Consider the following 16,393-nt stretch of genomic DNA (forward strand, 5'->3'; position numbering starts at 1 on the left):
GACCCTGCTGGTATTTAAAATACTGGTGGCATAGCTTTCAGAATCACAGCAACTCACAAGCTACCACAGTACGACAAACTGACAGACGAGTGGTGGTTCTTTGGTTTGTAGAGAGGGGCAAAACGTTCAAGCCTACTGACATCTTTGAAGTGCACCTTGCTTTTTAGATATGAATTTCGTATTCTAGTTTGATACTCCTTTCTGAAATGACCAAGTTAATTCATACAGCAGCCAAATTTAAACATACTCTAGAATCCTTACTTGTTTCAAGAAAAAATTACTCTAAATATTCTGGACAGAATTATTTGTGAAATCCTGAGTATTTATGTGGTCAATCCATATGTGTGATGATGAGATCATTCTTTTTCAGTTATATATAAAAAATACCTTGAAAGTAAATTGCTCATTGAAAACAGGATTCAGAGTCTTCCGGTGGACTTTTGTCTCAAATTTCTTCTTTTTATCAGGCAGCAAGAAGACTTTCACATAGGGATCAGATGTTCCCCCCATGTCTAAGGCAGGCAGCTCGGCAGCCTGGATAATTCCTACCAGCAGCTGAAATGAACAAGAGAAAACAGTAAACATAAACATTGCTAGACATTTTGGAAAACAATCCCCTCTTCTCCCCACGTCACAATGTTGCATATTATGATAGCTCCTTCTTCCTGCTTTTAATAAACTTGTATTCTGTTATGAGTCTGAACACAGAAGGCAAATGAAACAAACTTCAAAAACCCAATTATGACAGATGCAGGCTCTAGGAAGCCTGGTTTGAAGCACAAAAGAAGCTTTTAAAAGGTTGCTGATTACAGTTAAATATGGAATTCACATTTGCAAAAGGGTTGCAATCCAATAACTTTCTAGTTGCTAAAAGCCCTTGTGCATTATTTTTCTTTCCTGGGCATGATTTGTAAGTGGGAATAAATTGTTAAACAATCACAAGTCTGTAATTATAAAGTAAGAAAATTTTATTCAACACCAAAGTCTCAAATAAGCTAGATAGAAATTTCTTAAAATTGGGTAAAATTTGAATACAGAAAATAAGATCTTCAAAGCTTTTTCATGTTTGACCTTAACTTGTATGTTGGATAATATTTTTAGCTTCTGACATAATTATTATCTATTAAAATCTGTGTTTAAATATAGTCCAACAAAGTTCCAATGCTCAAATTTTATTAGTAATGATAGAAATGACTTCAAATGCCATATTTAATTAATGATATTCCCAGAAAATTCCTATATAACTACATACCTATAAACCTGTACCTACAAACCAATATAAAGCATAATATGAAATAAAAACCCAGGGCTAAGATTTATATATATATATATATATACTTCCTCTATTAGGAAAGCTCTGGAAACTTTAGACAGTGAAGAAATTATTTGAATTGTCAATGCCCAAATAAAACTCAGAATTCTGCAGCTGATTAGATCTCTTGCAGTAATACTGAGTTGGACAATAGTGGTCAGAGCTGAGCATTGGTGTTTGATTCACTTATTGATTATTCCTGATAAAACTGGACATAATGAACTCATTCTGTATAAGTGGTAGCTATATTTACTCTGCATTGTTCAGTTTGTCATTGTCCACAAAGGTAAGTAAAGTATAAGCCAAACTGGAGGAGAGACTGAAAACTCTCCTAGTATCCCCTGTGTCCCAAGGATGGTTATGGGAGCTGATCTCTAATATAGCTGACCACACATTCTTACATATTAGCTTTTAAATTTCTTTAGCAATTCACAAGATAAAAGAGCATGTCTTTCAATGTCATGGATCTTTTTACTTCGAAAGCATTTTAAGTTATCTTTGAGTTACTGGATAAAAGATCTAGGTGACATTTCATAACTTTTTGAAACATTAAAGCAGGGATGCTTGGTTTGTTACCTTTTAATTCCTTGCCCCTTTTTGGGCAGCAGTCACAGGCACTAGAAATCTAGTTGCTGGTCTTTCTGCTTTCCTAGAATTGCTATGTCCTTAGTGTTTGATGTTTTACCTAGTATCGTGAAATAGAAGGCATTCCTGTCTTTAAGATTCATAGATCATAGTTACATTTTTATCCTTTGATTCCTTATCAATCTGCTTTTACAAAACTTTGGCTTGAATGGTAGCTCAATGTAAATATCCACAGCCCTCTTAGGATATAAGTCCATGAACTCTAAGATACGTTGTTCTAGCTCAGGCTTCAGAGATGCTGTGGAGGCGAGACTCAGCTTGGGAACCTCTACAAGCAGCCTGCCTGCTGTAAGTGCCATAAGTAGATGTAATCGGCTGAATACTGTGAATTCTAATTACCAGAAGTTAAATTAGCAAGTAGGGGACTGCCTGTACTTAGAAATTATTTCATCAATAGCTTTGATAATTGCATTTTCCTCTCACAGCAAATGAAATGTTTTAAGAAGTATCTTGCTTCAATTTCTTCTTGGTAATTTTAGAAATGTAATGGAATTAGAAGACATTTTTCTGCCTCAGACCTGGTTATTCTGGAAATCATAATCCAGTGAATATTGAAGTTTTCCCAGTTTCTCCTCTTCTTTGGGTTCTTCTTTTTCTTCCCCATCAGTCAATCCAGTTTCGGCATCATCGTCCTTAAGAGCCTATGAGTAGGGAAAATGGACCGTATGTGAATTCAAATGAACTTTCCTAAAAACCCAGATTAAACTGGGTCTGTAGTTACACTTCCTAGCTGTTCAAAGCAAGCGCTAAAATGCTAGAACTCTCAGTTTGTCTGACACACATTCACATTTGCTGCTTACATATTTTTAAAATTCCATTTGTATATGGAATTTCTCCCCCAATCAGCAAGCAACATGGAAGCAATGGAAGAAGCCCCTCAGAATATTGCAAGCAAAATGTAACAGTGTTGCAAAGAAAATGTCAGCTTGATACTAAACTTGGGTCTAATACAACTTCTTTCACACTAAAATGTGATAAACATGCTATTAACCGACCAGATCTCACATTCATTTACTAGTTTATAGAGATGCTAGTCATAAACTAAAATCTTATTGTTACATGCAGTGGAGTAGTTTATATAGAGTGCATCACCCTTTGTTTCTTTTGTAGGAAAAAGTTGGATAATTAATTGTCAGAAAATTTTAATTCCCTCAGTTTCACAGATACATTCATATGGTTATGGAAACAAAGAGGGAAAAAAACATGCCATCAGCAAATGCATATTTAAAGAAATGTTTGTCCCGTTTTCAGTTTAAGTTTACCGTTTTATTTTCATAACAGCTCCACAATAAGCTAGGCTGAATTAAATTGATGTAAAGATCTGTTTGATATCAAATGTAGAGTTTGAAATCTTGTCAAAAATTCAAATAGGAAAAAAAGATTCAATTTTGTTTTAAGGAACAAATGTTGTGGTATTGTTCTCCACTGAAATATTCCATTGAATATTCTTTATAATTTAAAACTTAAGTGTAACAAAGATGGAAATACTAGAAAGCTCATTATTTCAGAAAATACATTTAAGTACCCCTCTTTTTAAAAATGAAAAAGTAAATATGTAATGCATTTTTTTTTATAAATACAAGACTCTTGCCAGAAGATTACATAGTTTACCTTTCTCTTAGTATTCGATTATGGCATTGGGGTGGTGATGGGTGGGAAGTTGGATCTGAGTTTTATGTCTTTGACAAAGTAAATGCAATCTTAACTGTTGTCAGCTCTCAAATTGAATTAAAGACTCTTGTAAAATCAAATGCAAGTATAAGCAGAAAGGCAACATCAGATTCCCCACTCCCATACATCACGGATCCTACACAGTCTTTTCTTCTGCTGTGCTCTTCATTCTAAGGACAAAGCTTTTCTCTTCACTCATTTGCTTACACAGGGACCCTATTAGGTTCCTACAAATGGTACTCTCAGTTCTTGTTTTTTTGTAGGACCTTCCGATACCTCACTGATTAATGGTGCAGTGAGTTTAGCATTGGATTGCTAACTCCAAGTTCAGCAATTCAAACTCACCAGTGGTCCCTCAGGAGAAAGACAGGGCTTTAAAGATCTATAGTCTTGGAACAGCTTTACTGTGTCCCATACAGTTGCTATCAGTCAAGAGTTAACTCCACAGCTATGGGTCTTTGGATTAGCTAACTAAATCACTGAACTGCTAATTCCAAGGTTGGCAGTTCAAACACAGCAGCCTCTCCTCATAATCCCTATACAGGGCCGCAGTGAGTCAGAACCCACTCTACACAACTTAATAACAACAACTCCAGTTGGATCCAAAGACACAGATGCATTCACGTGAAAATTATTTAGAGTATGAGTTGAGCTATCATCCGAGGTGCCACCTCTTATGTGCTTCATGAAATTTTTCCGGAGGCTACTATGTGTTTTGTTGTTGTTAAGTGTCATCGAATTGGTTCTGACTCTTAGCGACCCTGTATAGGATTTCCGAGGAGTGACTGGTGGGTTTGAACCACCAACCTTGCAGCTCAAACTGACCTTGCAGTTGAGTGCTAATCTATAGCACCACCCCAGGACTCCACTATGTGTTTGGAAGATTGAAAATGGTCATTATTGTATCTGTGAAGGAAACCTTCTCAATTTGATAAGCCACATACCACTTAGAGTTTAATTTATATTTGGATGATTAATTATGTGAATGTTAAAATACTGAGTTTTTGATAGAGGCAGGAAGCAATATACTTTTTATAAAACGTTTGTATTAATTATTTAAATTTACTTAGTGGGAGAGAGATGGTCACTAAAGGGAATATGAGCTAGTAAAGTGAAAAGAAAAGATTACTGAATTTAAATAGAAAGCATTGCCCCTATCTAACCTTACTCAAAAACCCCAAACTCATTGTCATTGAATCAATTCCAACTCATAATGACCCTATAATACAACGTAAAACTGCACAATAGGCTCTCTGACGCTGTAAATCTTCACAGAAGCAGACTGACATATCTTTCTCCCTTGGAAGGGCTGGCAGGTTCAAGACACCAACCGTTTGGTTAGTGTTTTAACCACTGGGCCACTAGAGCTCATTAACTATGCATAACTCTTTAATACTGGCTTAGAAAATTGCAGCTTAGGTAAATTACCTCACAGTAAGATACGGATTTTCTCAGTAATAGCAAACTGTTCAATGCACATTTCCATCTGAAAAATCTGTATCTCACTCTATCATCATCATAATAAAAAAAAACCCTCATGGATTAAATACTTTTTCATGTCTCTTTCAGAACTGACAATTTACATATCACATTTCAGCCTAGTACAATTTGAAATAGCTGAGATATTAAATCATCTTCTCCCTAAGTGGTTTTGGCCCTAATAAAAGGTGCAGGACCATCTCTGCAATTATTCTGCATGAAGTAGGGCTAAATTTTTGATAATTTCTCAGTGCTGCTGTTCATCACTGAGTGATTAGGTCTATTCTTGTCCCAAAGGCTGAGCTTAAGCAAGACATTTTCTGTACCATCACATTAAATTCAGACCCATTAAATCAGTAGCTATTATAATTTCTCGACAGCAATATTTTTCTCCCCATGGAACAAAATATGGAAGAAAGAACTTGTAAATCCAGTAGTTCTGAGAGTTTGATAAATTGCAGTAGAAACAGCTGTGTTGGGAACATCAAACCTTATTTTAAGTTTCAAAGATTTTTAGTGCACATGCCTATAACCTGCTTAGATAGTCAAACAGTGTTCAGAGTCATCAGAAGGAGCATTTGTTCACTCTAAGTTCCATTGTTCAGGTTTAGATTTGTACTTGATGTTATTGTTGCTAAATGCTGTCAAGTTGATTCTGACCCATAGTGACCCTGTATAGCATTTCTGAGGAGCAGCTGGTGAGCTTGAACTGCTGACCTTGCAGTTCAAATGGCTTTGCAGTCTGGCGCATTAACCCACAGTGCCACACCAGGACTCCTGATAAAGCATGCTAAAAGAGAACATGGAGACTGAGTAACCTTTCTTTGTCCATCAATTTAAAACTTGAGCTTTCTCTTACTTCATTATTTAATGTATACTGGGAATGTTTAAAATGAGAACACTTGATCATAAAAATATCAATTTAGTTCAGCCTCTTGATGTGTGTCAGAATGATCCACCCTCCGCTGTGCAGTCCCAGCTGCCAGGCCACTAAATGTAGCTGAGCGCTGACTAGGGGCATCTAAGTAGCAGAGGAAACCTACCGCAAGGGACAGTCCCGAACAGTCATGAGACACAACACAGATAAGGAGGACATAGAAGGAAGAAATAAAAATTAAAATATCCACAGACATTCATGAAAAACATGGAGAAATGACCTTTCCAGAGCTAAGACTCAACAAACTGATATTTTTCCCCTCTGTACCTTTTCCATTCTTAAAGTATAAGGCAAAAAATTTGATACAAATAAATATCCTAGCTATAGATACAGATACATACTATTTATAGCTACTATTAGTGACACTGTAGAATAGTTTAAAATTCTTCTTTGTTTATAAAATCTTATCATGTAGACATATGTACATGACATTGAAATTTGAATTTCTGTGAATTCTTCTAGACTTGACATGGTAATTTATTGATTGCCCTACAGTCTATTTTAAACATACCTGTTGCTCACCTTTGTTCTTTTTGAAAATGAGATCGGCATAGAATTATCTATATCGTATTTTCCACATTCACAGCAATATATGACTTAACATGGTTTAAAAATATATGCAAGAAAAATTTGACCTCATGTTTATACTGTTCTGAATTTGGATTGTGTGACATAAAGTCTTAAAATCTGCACATTCGCTTTTGACTCTTCAAAAATGATGGGACCAATTTTTAGCATTTTATTTGCCCTAAAAAGTTTCATAAATTGCTGTTATATAAATGTTTATCAGTAGGGACTTTTAAAATTTTCCCAAATTGTATTCCATTAGGTATATTTAATTGTTATAACTTATAAGACCTAACTAAACTTTATATAAACCAAGTAATCTACTTAAAATTTTTGAGTAATTGAAATCCTAAATCTTTTGTATAACAGTCAGTTATTGTCAATTGTGCTGCATTTTTTTATTTGAATAACTTTTCCCCATCTATAGGAATGGGTGAGAGTAAAGAATTAGCCACCATCTACTCCAAGTATTTATTACTCTTTAGATCTTGGTCATTTACCTAGGTCATAACAGGGGTAATAAACACCACTGCAGTGTTAAAAATTACAGTTATATGCTATATGGAATAAATATAGATACTGAAATGTCTTGTCCTATGATAAATACTAGAGTTATCATCTAACAATTCAGCTGTTTAACTCTTATTCCTAGGCCACATGGAAACCACATTTGAATTTCACTGTAGTCATAAAAATGATAGTATTATATTTTTAAATTTTTGCTCTTATAGATATGAAATGAACATATCTATAATTCTGTTCACATAGGAGATTACTTTTATATTTTATCTCTCAATAAGTTACTTAAATCTGTATCAAGTCTTGCTGGCTATGGAAAATGCTGGAATAAAGTAAGACTTGATTTAAAATTTCAGTTACTACTTAACGAATTAACTGAAGAGAAAAATCCTTATTAGATATCTGTGGTTGAATTTTGTGCATGGACTACTATGGCTGTGATTAGGAACTGTCAGAAAAATTTAACCCTGTTAAATTTAAATGTAAATTTAACCTTTTTACCCTGACTCAGGATAAGTCCCTCTAGAGACTTACTCCAAAGCTTTGAAATGAAAGGGTAGGGAAGGAAAACTAAGCCTTTGCAGAACTGTTGTCAATATATCTTACAGTATCTTTGAAAAAATTGTTTAAAATTAAATTTGAGATGAAGGAATTAGTGTTATGAATGTATAGTAACTAGGTAACTATGCAAAAGTACGAAAAACACTAGTGACAACACATTAAGTTCATAAAATTATGTAGGCAGATTCACATATTTCAGAATTCAATTATTAGTAATTAGTATTACATGAAGAATTTAAAACTTCCTGTGTATGTTGCTATTTGGGAATAAACACATTTTGAATTACATGGTGGGAACTCTTGCGAATTGAAAGTTAAATTTTTATATAAATACATATTAACATTTTATTTCATATGAATTAGATATTTCCTAGACATATCTAATATGAATATTATTTTTAAATTAATTAAAGAGGAATTTAATCATTATCATTATTAAAAGTAAACATATCCTGAATCAAATCATCCAATTAATTCAGTAAAAATTCACATTTTTGGAGGGCAACCAAATACCTTTTTAAAGTTTGCAAGATAACTTAGCCAGACTGATTTTTATAAGCAGGGCTCTAGATTGTCTCTAAGCTTGGAGATAAGAACTTTACTTCAAAATTCTATCCTGCTTACGACGGCCAACTTACACTTTTCTCCCATCTCTTGTGTAAGTCATTATTTTCGAAGACTAGTTATTGAATTGGATTTGTAGAAATGGTTGCTGCTTTCAAGTGTGATGTAGAACTAGAAGGCTCAGTCATGTAATAGCAACTGCAAACAGTAAAGTTTGAAAATTGCCTCCTCATAGGGCAGAACCTCAAGCTATTCTTTATCTCTTTATTCTTGTTCTCTGTGTCTAAACACAATAAATACTGGCTAAACAGATGTAATGAAAGTACTCAACACCATTCTCATATGCTGGACAGAGCCTTGATGACCCTATGGCCATGCACATCTCTTTCTGGTCTTTGTGCTCAGGTGAGCCTATCAAATGTTACTGTTATATTCTAGTGAATAACGATTCAAAGAATTGCAAAGCATCTATATAACAATGACTTGTGTCTAGACATTGTTTGTTTCCATACGTATCTGGCATAAAACAATAAAACATTTATTCACTGTTGACAAACTAATCTTAAGAAGAAACATGAAATGACTACAGTACCTGATCTTTCATGGTCTTCCCTAAGTCTTTGACATCTTTCATGTTAATGGCGTTCTTCCCTCCCTTTTCCTTTCCCTTCTTCTTGTTTTTCTTTTTGAACAAACATTTCTTACAGATACAAAAGCAGCAGGTCAGGACTAAAAGAACTGCAACTATGGCAATGGCAATTAAGGCCCACGGTGGTACTGAAAGATAAAAAATCATGTACATCATTAATAGTAAAATATTGATTGATAACAAACATTTCACCTAATTGGCAATACAGATACTCATTAATTCATTCATGTTCATTGAGCACTTCTTCGGCTCCAGGCACACTGGTCAACATTGCTTTATCCATGTTGCTTCCTCTGACTAGATGGCTGTTTCTATTCTTTCCATTTGTCCTTCCACGTATCTTAGATGCCACGCCTTTCATTGCTTTCTTGATTCTCTGAGCTCGATTTGTGATCTTTCAGTTTAAAACCTGGATCTACCATATTACCACCTGTACCACATTGGGGAAGTCACCCAACTTCCCTTTGTCTTAGGTTCCTCATCTCTAAAGTGGAGCTATATTTATAGGTGCTTCATTGTGTCTTTGTGATGATTAAGTAATAGAATGTAGTACCCAACATATGCTAAAAACTTAACACGTTGTTAACTGATTTTACATATCTATCAAATAATAGGTGTTCTGTTACTATGCTCTGGCCAGTGTGGAGGAGGCATACCTTAATTAGATAAACACAAAAATATAAATTCATAACTGTAGTAAATGTTAGGAAACACTTGAAAATCAATCATAGGGAGAATGAAGTACACGAGTCTCAGATACAATTAAGTGTTCAGGCTTTGGAACCAGGTTTACATTCAGGTTCTGGCTTGGCCATATACAGGCTGTGTGTCTCTGGATAGATTGCTTAACTTTTTTGAGTTTCTGTTCCCTCTTCTAGAAGTGAATGTAATAGTAGTATATTCATTTCATTTTTCAGGCTGTGAAGATTAAAGGAGTTAATATACTAAAATATTAACCCCTTCCAACACATAGAGTTTAATTAATAGCAATGATGGATCAAGAGTAGAATTCTTGCTTTCCATACAGAAGACATGGGTTCAATTCCTGGCTAATGTACCTCACGTACACTGAGAGGTCCGCAAAGGCTATGTTGTTGCTAAGATGCTGAATAGGTTTCAGTGGAACTTCCAGAATAAGACTAGGAAAAAAGGTCTGGTGGTCTAGTTCTAAAAGTCAGCCAATGAAAACCTTATGGACAGAATGATTTGATCCCCAACAGATGGTGGGGATGGTAGAGGATCTGACAGTATCACATTCTGCCCTGCATGGGGTCTCCATGAGTCTGGGTTGACTTGATGGTTGTTGTTAAATGCTGTCAAGTCAGTTCTGACTCATAATGACCCTGTGTAGGGTTTCTGAGGAGCAGCTGGTGGGTTTGAACCACTGACCTTTCAGTTAGAAGTCCAGTACTCTACAACATCACACCAAAACTCCTGACTTGAGGGTAGTTAAAGTTATTCCTTTATATTCCAGCCATAGGACTGGATGCTTTGAGTAATGCAGTGGTCTCAGGATTTATGATGGGAAAGAAAACTTACACACCAATAGCAAAACAAAGATAAATACATATTGGATGAAGCTCAGTTGATGCTATAAGGGAATTGAGAGAAGAGGTGACTTCTGAATAAGGGGGAAGCTACAGATTTATTTGTTGATGTTAAGTACAACTTAAAATATGTAAATTAAAGATTAGTATACTGAAACATTTAGTTTTCTATTATACTTGTCCATTTACTAAAAGTTAATATTCTTATTTGGCATCCTTTTTTCTCATGTGTTAATAAAAAACCAACTTTTTATTGTGGAGGCGCTAGGATTTCATTTGAACTGAAAAGGAATGATTCATGATACAAAGCACAGTTATTGAGATTAATCGGAAGAAGTAATTTGTAGTTTAAAAAAAAAAAAAGACATTGGGCACTAAAGGGAAACCAAAAAGTACTTACTGCTTCTAGCAACATAAAAACATCAAATCAGGAATACTTTGATAAAGAACAGACACTTAAAAATTAAGCTTTCTTCAAAATTGAGAAAATCCACTCTCTTTATTATCCCTCAGCATTTAGTTTCATAATGTAGAATGCTCATTATGCATATTATTCTAATTTGTGATTGGAGATTAACTGTTGACCTATGGACACGAAGTTATTACTTCTAAAATTGTGTTTTCAGTCAAAGAAATGTATGTGTGAAAGCTATAGAGAAATGCATATCCAAAAGCATGTTTTATTATAGTCTTCTCACTCTATTAATCAATTATATGGTTTAAAGTATAAATTAAAGTAGTGAAATTTGATTAATACAATGGTTCAAATGCTTACTCTTAATCCAAAGGTCAGTGGTTTGAAGGTTGCTGGCTGGAACCCTCCAATGGTTCGGTGGAATACAAGACTTGGCAGTTTGCACATGCAAAGATTAACCCAATGCTATAGAGCCAGTCTACTCATAGTGACCCTATGTTGTTATTGTCAAGTACCGTTGAGTCAGTTATGACCCATAGTGACCCTGAATAGGGTTTCCAAAGAGTGACTGGTGAACTTGACCCACTGACTTGTGGTTCAAACCATCTTTACAGTCTAGCGCAGTAATCCACAGTACCACACCAGTGACCCTATAGGACAAAATAAAGGTTTTCAAGGAGTCCTGATACGGTGCTATGAGTTAATACTCTGTACTGCAAAGTCGCTTTGAATCTAAAAGTTGGCAGTTCAAATGCACCAGCTGCTCTTTGGTAACCCTATGTAGGGTTACTATGGGTCTAAATTGACACAACGACAACAACAATAGGATTTTCAAGACTATAAATCTTTATGGAAGCAGACTGCCACGTCTTTCTCCACATAGTGTCTGGTGGGTTCAAACCATTGGTGAGCTTTCCAGCACTTAAACCGCATTGCCACCAGAGCTCCTCTCAGTACATATTTCAGCCTAATAAACCTACAGAACAGTTCTGCTCTCTCCTTCAGGTTCAGGTTCAGGTTCACTAGAGTCAGAATTGACTCAGTGGCATACAACAGCAACAATCACAAATTATGTTTATATCTTCAATGACATCATTATAATATTGCATTTCAAAGCTTTTACCTCTGTTAAGCTAGTTAAAATCCTAGCAGGCATGACCAAATCTATGTATTCATTGCAGTTGAGACAGCATTTAATAATGAATGACTCTCATTTTGAAACTTATAAATTATTCTCCTGGTCAGACTTATATGATCATCTCTCAGAACAACACAAAAGTCTTAAAGTTACATAGGACAAGAAACAGATGATTTGACAAATTTATAAAAGGAAAATAGTGAAAAACCAAGAATGTTATTTATCAAGAGGAGTTAAAGAGATAGGAACATGGGGTTTCAGGAAGAAACCTGAAATACAGCAATTTGCTGGCAAAATAAAACTATAGGACCACTTATTTTGTGACTTTTATTTCTAAAAATGCTGCTGCTATTTCTAAATTTACTTTCAGTTCATCGTCTGTAGAGTTTAATTTAAAAACTATTATGCTAAATTATTGGCAGGATTTATTCACAATTTACTGACATTGTTGTTAGATGCTATTGACTCTGATCCAACTCATAGTGACCCACCCTTATGTGTAACAGAACGAAACACTGCCCAGTCCTTCACCATCCTAACAAATGATTGCTACATTTGAGCCCATTGCTGCTGCTACTGTATCAGTACATCTTGTTGGGGTTTCTTCCTCTTTTGGCTGACTCACCACTTTACCAAGCATGATGTCATTCTCCAGGATAGGTCCATCCCAATAACATATTCAAAGTCTGAGACACGAAGTCTCACCAGCCTGACTTCTAAGGAACATTCTGGCTGTACTTCTCCCAAAACAGATTTGTTTATTCTTCTGGCAGTCCATGGTACTTTTAAAATTTGTACCCAACACCATAATTTAAATGCATTGATTCTTCTACAGTCTTCCTTATTCATTATAGATTTCACATGTATAAATGATGACTGAAATTACCATAGCTTGGCTCTAAAGACACACTTTAGTCCTTAAGCTCACAACTTTGGTCTTTAACACTTTAGAGAGGTCTTGTGTGGCAGATTTGACTAATGCACCTTTCATAACTGTTGATTGTGGATCCAAGTAAAATGAAGTCTTTTTTCCATTTATCATGATGTCATTTATTGATCCAGTTGTGAGGATTTTTGTTTTCTTTAATTTAGATGCAATCCATACTGAAAGCTGTCATCTTTGACCTTCATCAGTAAGCATCTTAAATTCTCGTGACTTTCAGCAAGCAAAGTCATATCATCTGCATATTGCAGGTGGTTAATGAGTCTTCCTCCGATCCTTATGCCATGTGCTTCTTCATATAATCTATTTTTTCATGTTATTTGCTCAGCATACAATTTGAATAAGTATGGTGAAATAATACAACTCTGGCACACACCTTTCCTGATTTTAAATCATTTAGTATCCCCTTAATCTGTTCCAACAGCTGCCTCTTGGTCTATTTACAGGTTTTTTATGAGCAAAATTATATGTTTTGGGATACCCATTCTTTGCAGTGTTATTCATAGTTAGTCATGATCAACACCGTTGGAAGTCTTTAGTCAATAAAGCATAGTCAATAAAGCACAAGTAAACATCTTTCTGGTATTCTGTTCTTATTGACGTCAGTCGTGATATTTCTAGTTCCACATCCTCCCTGAATCCGGCTTGAATTTCTGGCAGTTCTGTTTCAATGTACTATTGCAACCATTTTTAAATTATCTTCAGCAACATTTTGCTTACATATGATAATATCATTCAGTGATTTCTACATTTTGGAATGGGTACAAATAGGTATCTCTTCTAATTGGTTGGCATATTTAGATGGAATAAAATCATTAAAGTTTTATTATTATGTAATAATTATTTGTAAAGTTAGATTTTATAGTCTCCAAATATAGTTTATATTGACAGATTAAATAATGTGTGACTGTGTTATTGCTGGAGTCCTTGTATAATGCACTTGAATACTAACCAAAATGTTGGAGGTTTCAGTTCATCCAGACATACCCTGGAACATAGGACTGGTATCTACTTCAGAAAATTCAGCCACTGAAAATCCTGGGGAACAAAGTTCTACCCTGACATACATAGGGCTGCCATCAGTTGGAATCATCTCAATGATAGCCACTTTTTGTGTATTTTATAAAAAGTGTGTTAATGATGAAAGAATTTTCAAAACCAAGCAGTCAGATTAGGGAGAGAACATGCCAAGTAAAGACCACTGGAATTGAGGCAGAAGGCCACAGAAGTTTAAGACACACAGAAAACACATGTGGCAATCCTATTGCTCTCTCAGACCCTAGCTGAAACATGCGTTTTGTTGGTTTTGTTTAATTCAGAAACCCTTCTCTATTACATACGATTTTGGTAATCATGCAAAAGACTTTTCTCATGCTTATCCTGAGAAGAATTACCATCTTCATAAATAATTGAGCATCTTCTAAGAACTAGAGCTAAAAAGAGGGATTTTGTGGGGTTTTTTTTTTTTTTTTTCTTTTCATAAAGACACAATCCAGTTTGCAAGATAGGATCTCTGTCTGTAAAAATTTATTGTTGTTAGGTGCCATTGAGTCTACTCTGACTGATAGTAATCCTATGTACAACAGAACAAAACACTGCCAAGCTGTAAAAATAGGTAATGTAAAATCATAAAAATTCATAGATATTAAAGGAATCTGTATTTTATAGACTTTTTCACCCTATATAAAAGCATGACTGATCAGTTAATCATATAAAGAAACAGCTGTTTTTAAGTAAATAAAAGTTATTTAAGTAAAGGGTGTCCTAGTGTGGTGCTGTAGGACAGGTACAAGACCTCATAGTCCATTTGATCCACAAGGTCAGCTGTTCAAACTCACCAGTCACTCCTTGGAAACCCTATACAGGGTTGCTATGATTCAGAACCGAATAGACAGCACTTGGCAATATGACAACAATTTAAGTTTAGTGCTGACGTTAATAATGCAGAGCAACCAAATATTTAATATTTGGTAAATTTAATAAGAAACAACAAACACAGGATTATTAATTTGTAGACTTTGTAGAAATATGTTTCCATATTAGTGAGAAAATCTCATGAAATATATTTCTATTTAGGCTAAAAGTTACGGAAAGCCAACTTCTTATTGGCCAGAAACTGGGCTATCATTTTACATATATATCTCATTTAATCTTCACAACAAATCTCTGCATTATTATTAGTTCAGTGTTACAGAAAAATCTGCTCTCTGTAGACTGAATAGGTTGAGATATTCAAACATGTCTTGAAGTTACTAAGTTTAAAATGTATGCATTATAAATGGATACAAGTAAAAAACAAACCTAACTTTAAGATTTCTTTAATGAAACATTTTATATTAAAGTGAAGCAAATAAGTAACAGCACAAGATGCTGTCACAAGTGATTTCTTTAACATAAAATAAAGTTTCTATAAAAAATAGACTCATCAGAATATTGCTGCTGACAGAAAGCTGCCAGTTTACTCTTATTGCTATCAAACTATCATTAAATGGAATTTTATAATAAGAATTTTAGCAGGTAACTTATAGGCCTTTCAGCAGAAAATAATAGACAGTACAAAGACTCTCCACTAAAATATTATTTGCTATGTTCTTCTCAACCATGATTAAAAAAAAATTATTAAAATGTTATTTGCCTTTCTAATTAATGAATTAATAACACACATGTTATTCTAGAGGTAAATTGCTGCATAAGATCTAAATCAGAATCAAGTAAATTTGAAACTATTTCTGATGCTTTAACTCAGACATTGTGATAGTCAGAATGTTAACCTCTGTAATATGTGCATGTCGCAATCCCTGGAACTTTACATGACATGTGAATATGTGACCTTACATAACAAAGGAACATTGGCAATGTGACTGCATAAAGGATTTTGATATGGGAAGGTTAACTTGGGTTAGCCACATGGGCTTGCCACCACCACCAGTTGCCAACCAGTTGACCCTGACTCAGAGAGACCCATGTTCTTTCTCTCAGTGGACTTGAACCTCCAACCTTTCAGTTAGCCACTGCATACATTAATAATTTGCACCATGTTGGAACTCTGTGTAAACACTAGGGTCCTTATAACTAAAAAGGGGAACCAGGAGGATGAAAATCAGAGAGGAATTTGAAGACATTAAGCTGATAGTATTAGAATTTGAAGACATTAAGCTGCTGGTATTAGAGATGGAGAAGGGGTCCATGAAGCAAGGGATGTAGGCAGTGTGTCTGAGAATCATGGAAACAGATCATCCCCATGAGCCTTCAAAGGAATATATATCCCTGTCTACATCATGTCTGGGTAGAGTCCTGGTGTCCTAGTGTGGGATAATGCACTGGATAATAAGGTCAGTTTGAACCGCAAGGTCAGCAGTTCAAATTCACCGGCCACTCCTTGGAAACCCTACATAGAGTTGCTATGAGTTGGAACTGACTCGATGGCTCTTAACAACAACAACAAT

At 34.9% G+C, this 16,393-nt stretch overlaps 1 protein-coding gene across 1 annotated transcript in view; it reads right to left on the reverse strand.

The window, feature by feature from the left end:
- The window catches only part of LOC102838440 (synaptotagmin-1-like), a 329,110-nt gene that overhangs the window by 223,435 nt on the left and 89,282 nt on the right, over positions 1 to 16,393 (reverse strand). The window contains exons 2-4 of the mRNA XM_006876697.1: positions 8,848 to 9,032; positions 2,476 to 2,598; positions 388 to 555 (exon numbers count right to left, since the gene is read on the reverse strand). Coding sequence (XP_006876759.1) covers positions 388 to 555; positions 2,476 to 2,598; positions 8,848 to 9,032 — 476 coding nt within the window. The remainder of the gene's footprint in view (positions 1 to 387; positions 556 to 2,475; positions 2,599 to 8,847; positions 9,033 to 16,393) is intronic.

This window comes from Chrysochloris asiatica, unplaced genomic scaffold, assembly GCF_000296735.1.
Source record: "Chrysochloris asiatica unplaced genomic scaffold, ChrAsi1.0 scaffold00406, whole genome shotgun sequence".
Lineage (NCBI taxonomy): Eukaryota > Metazoa > Chordata > Mammalia > Afrosoricida > Chrysochloridae > Chrysochloris > Chrysochloris asiatica.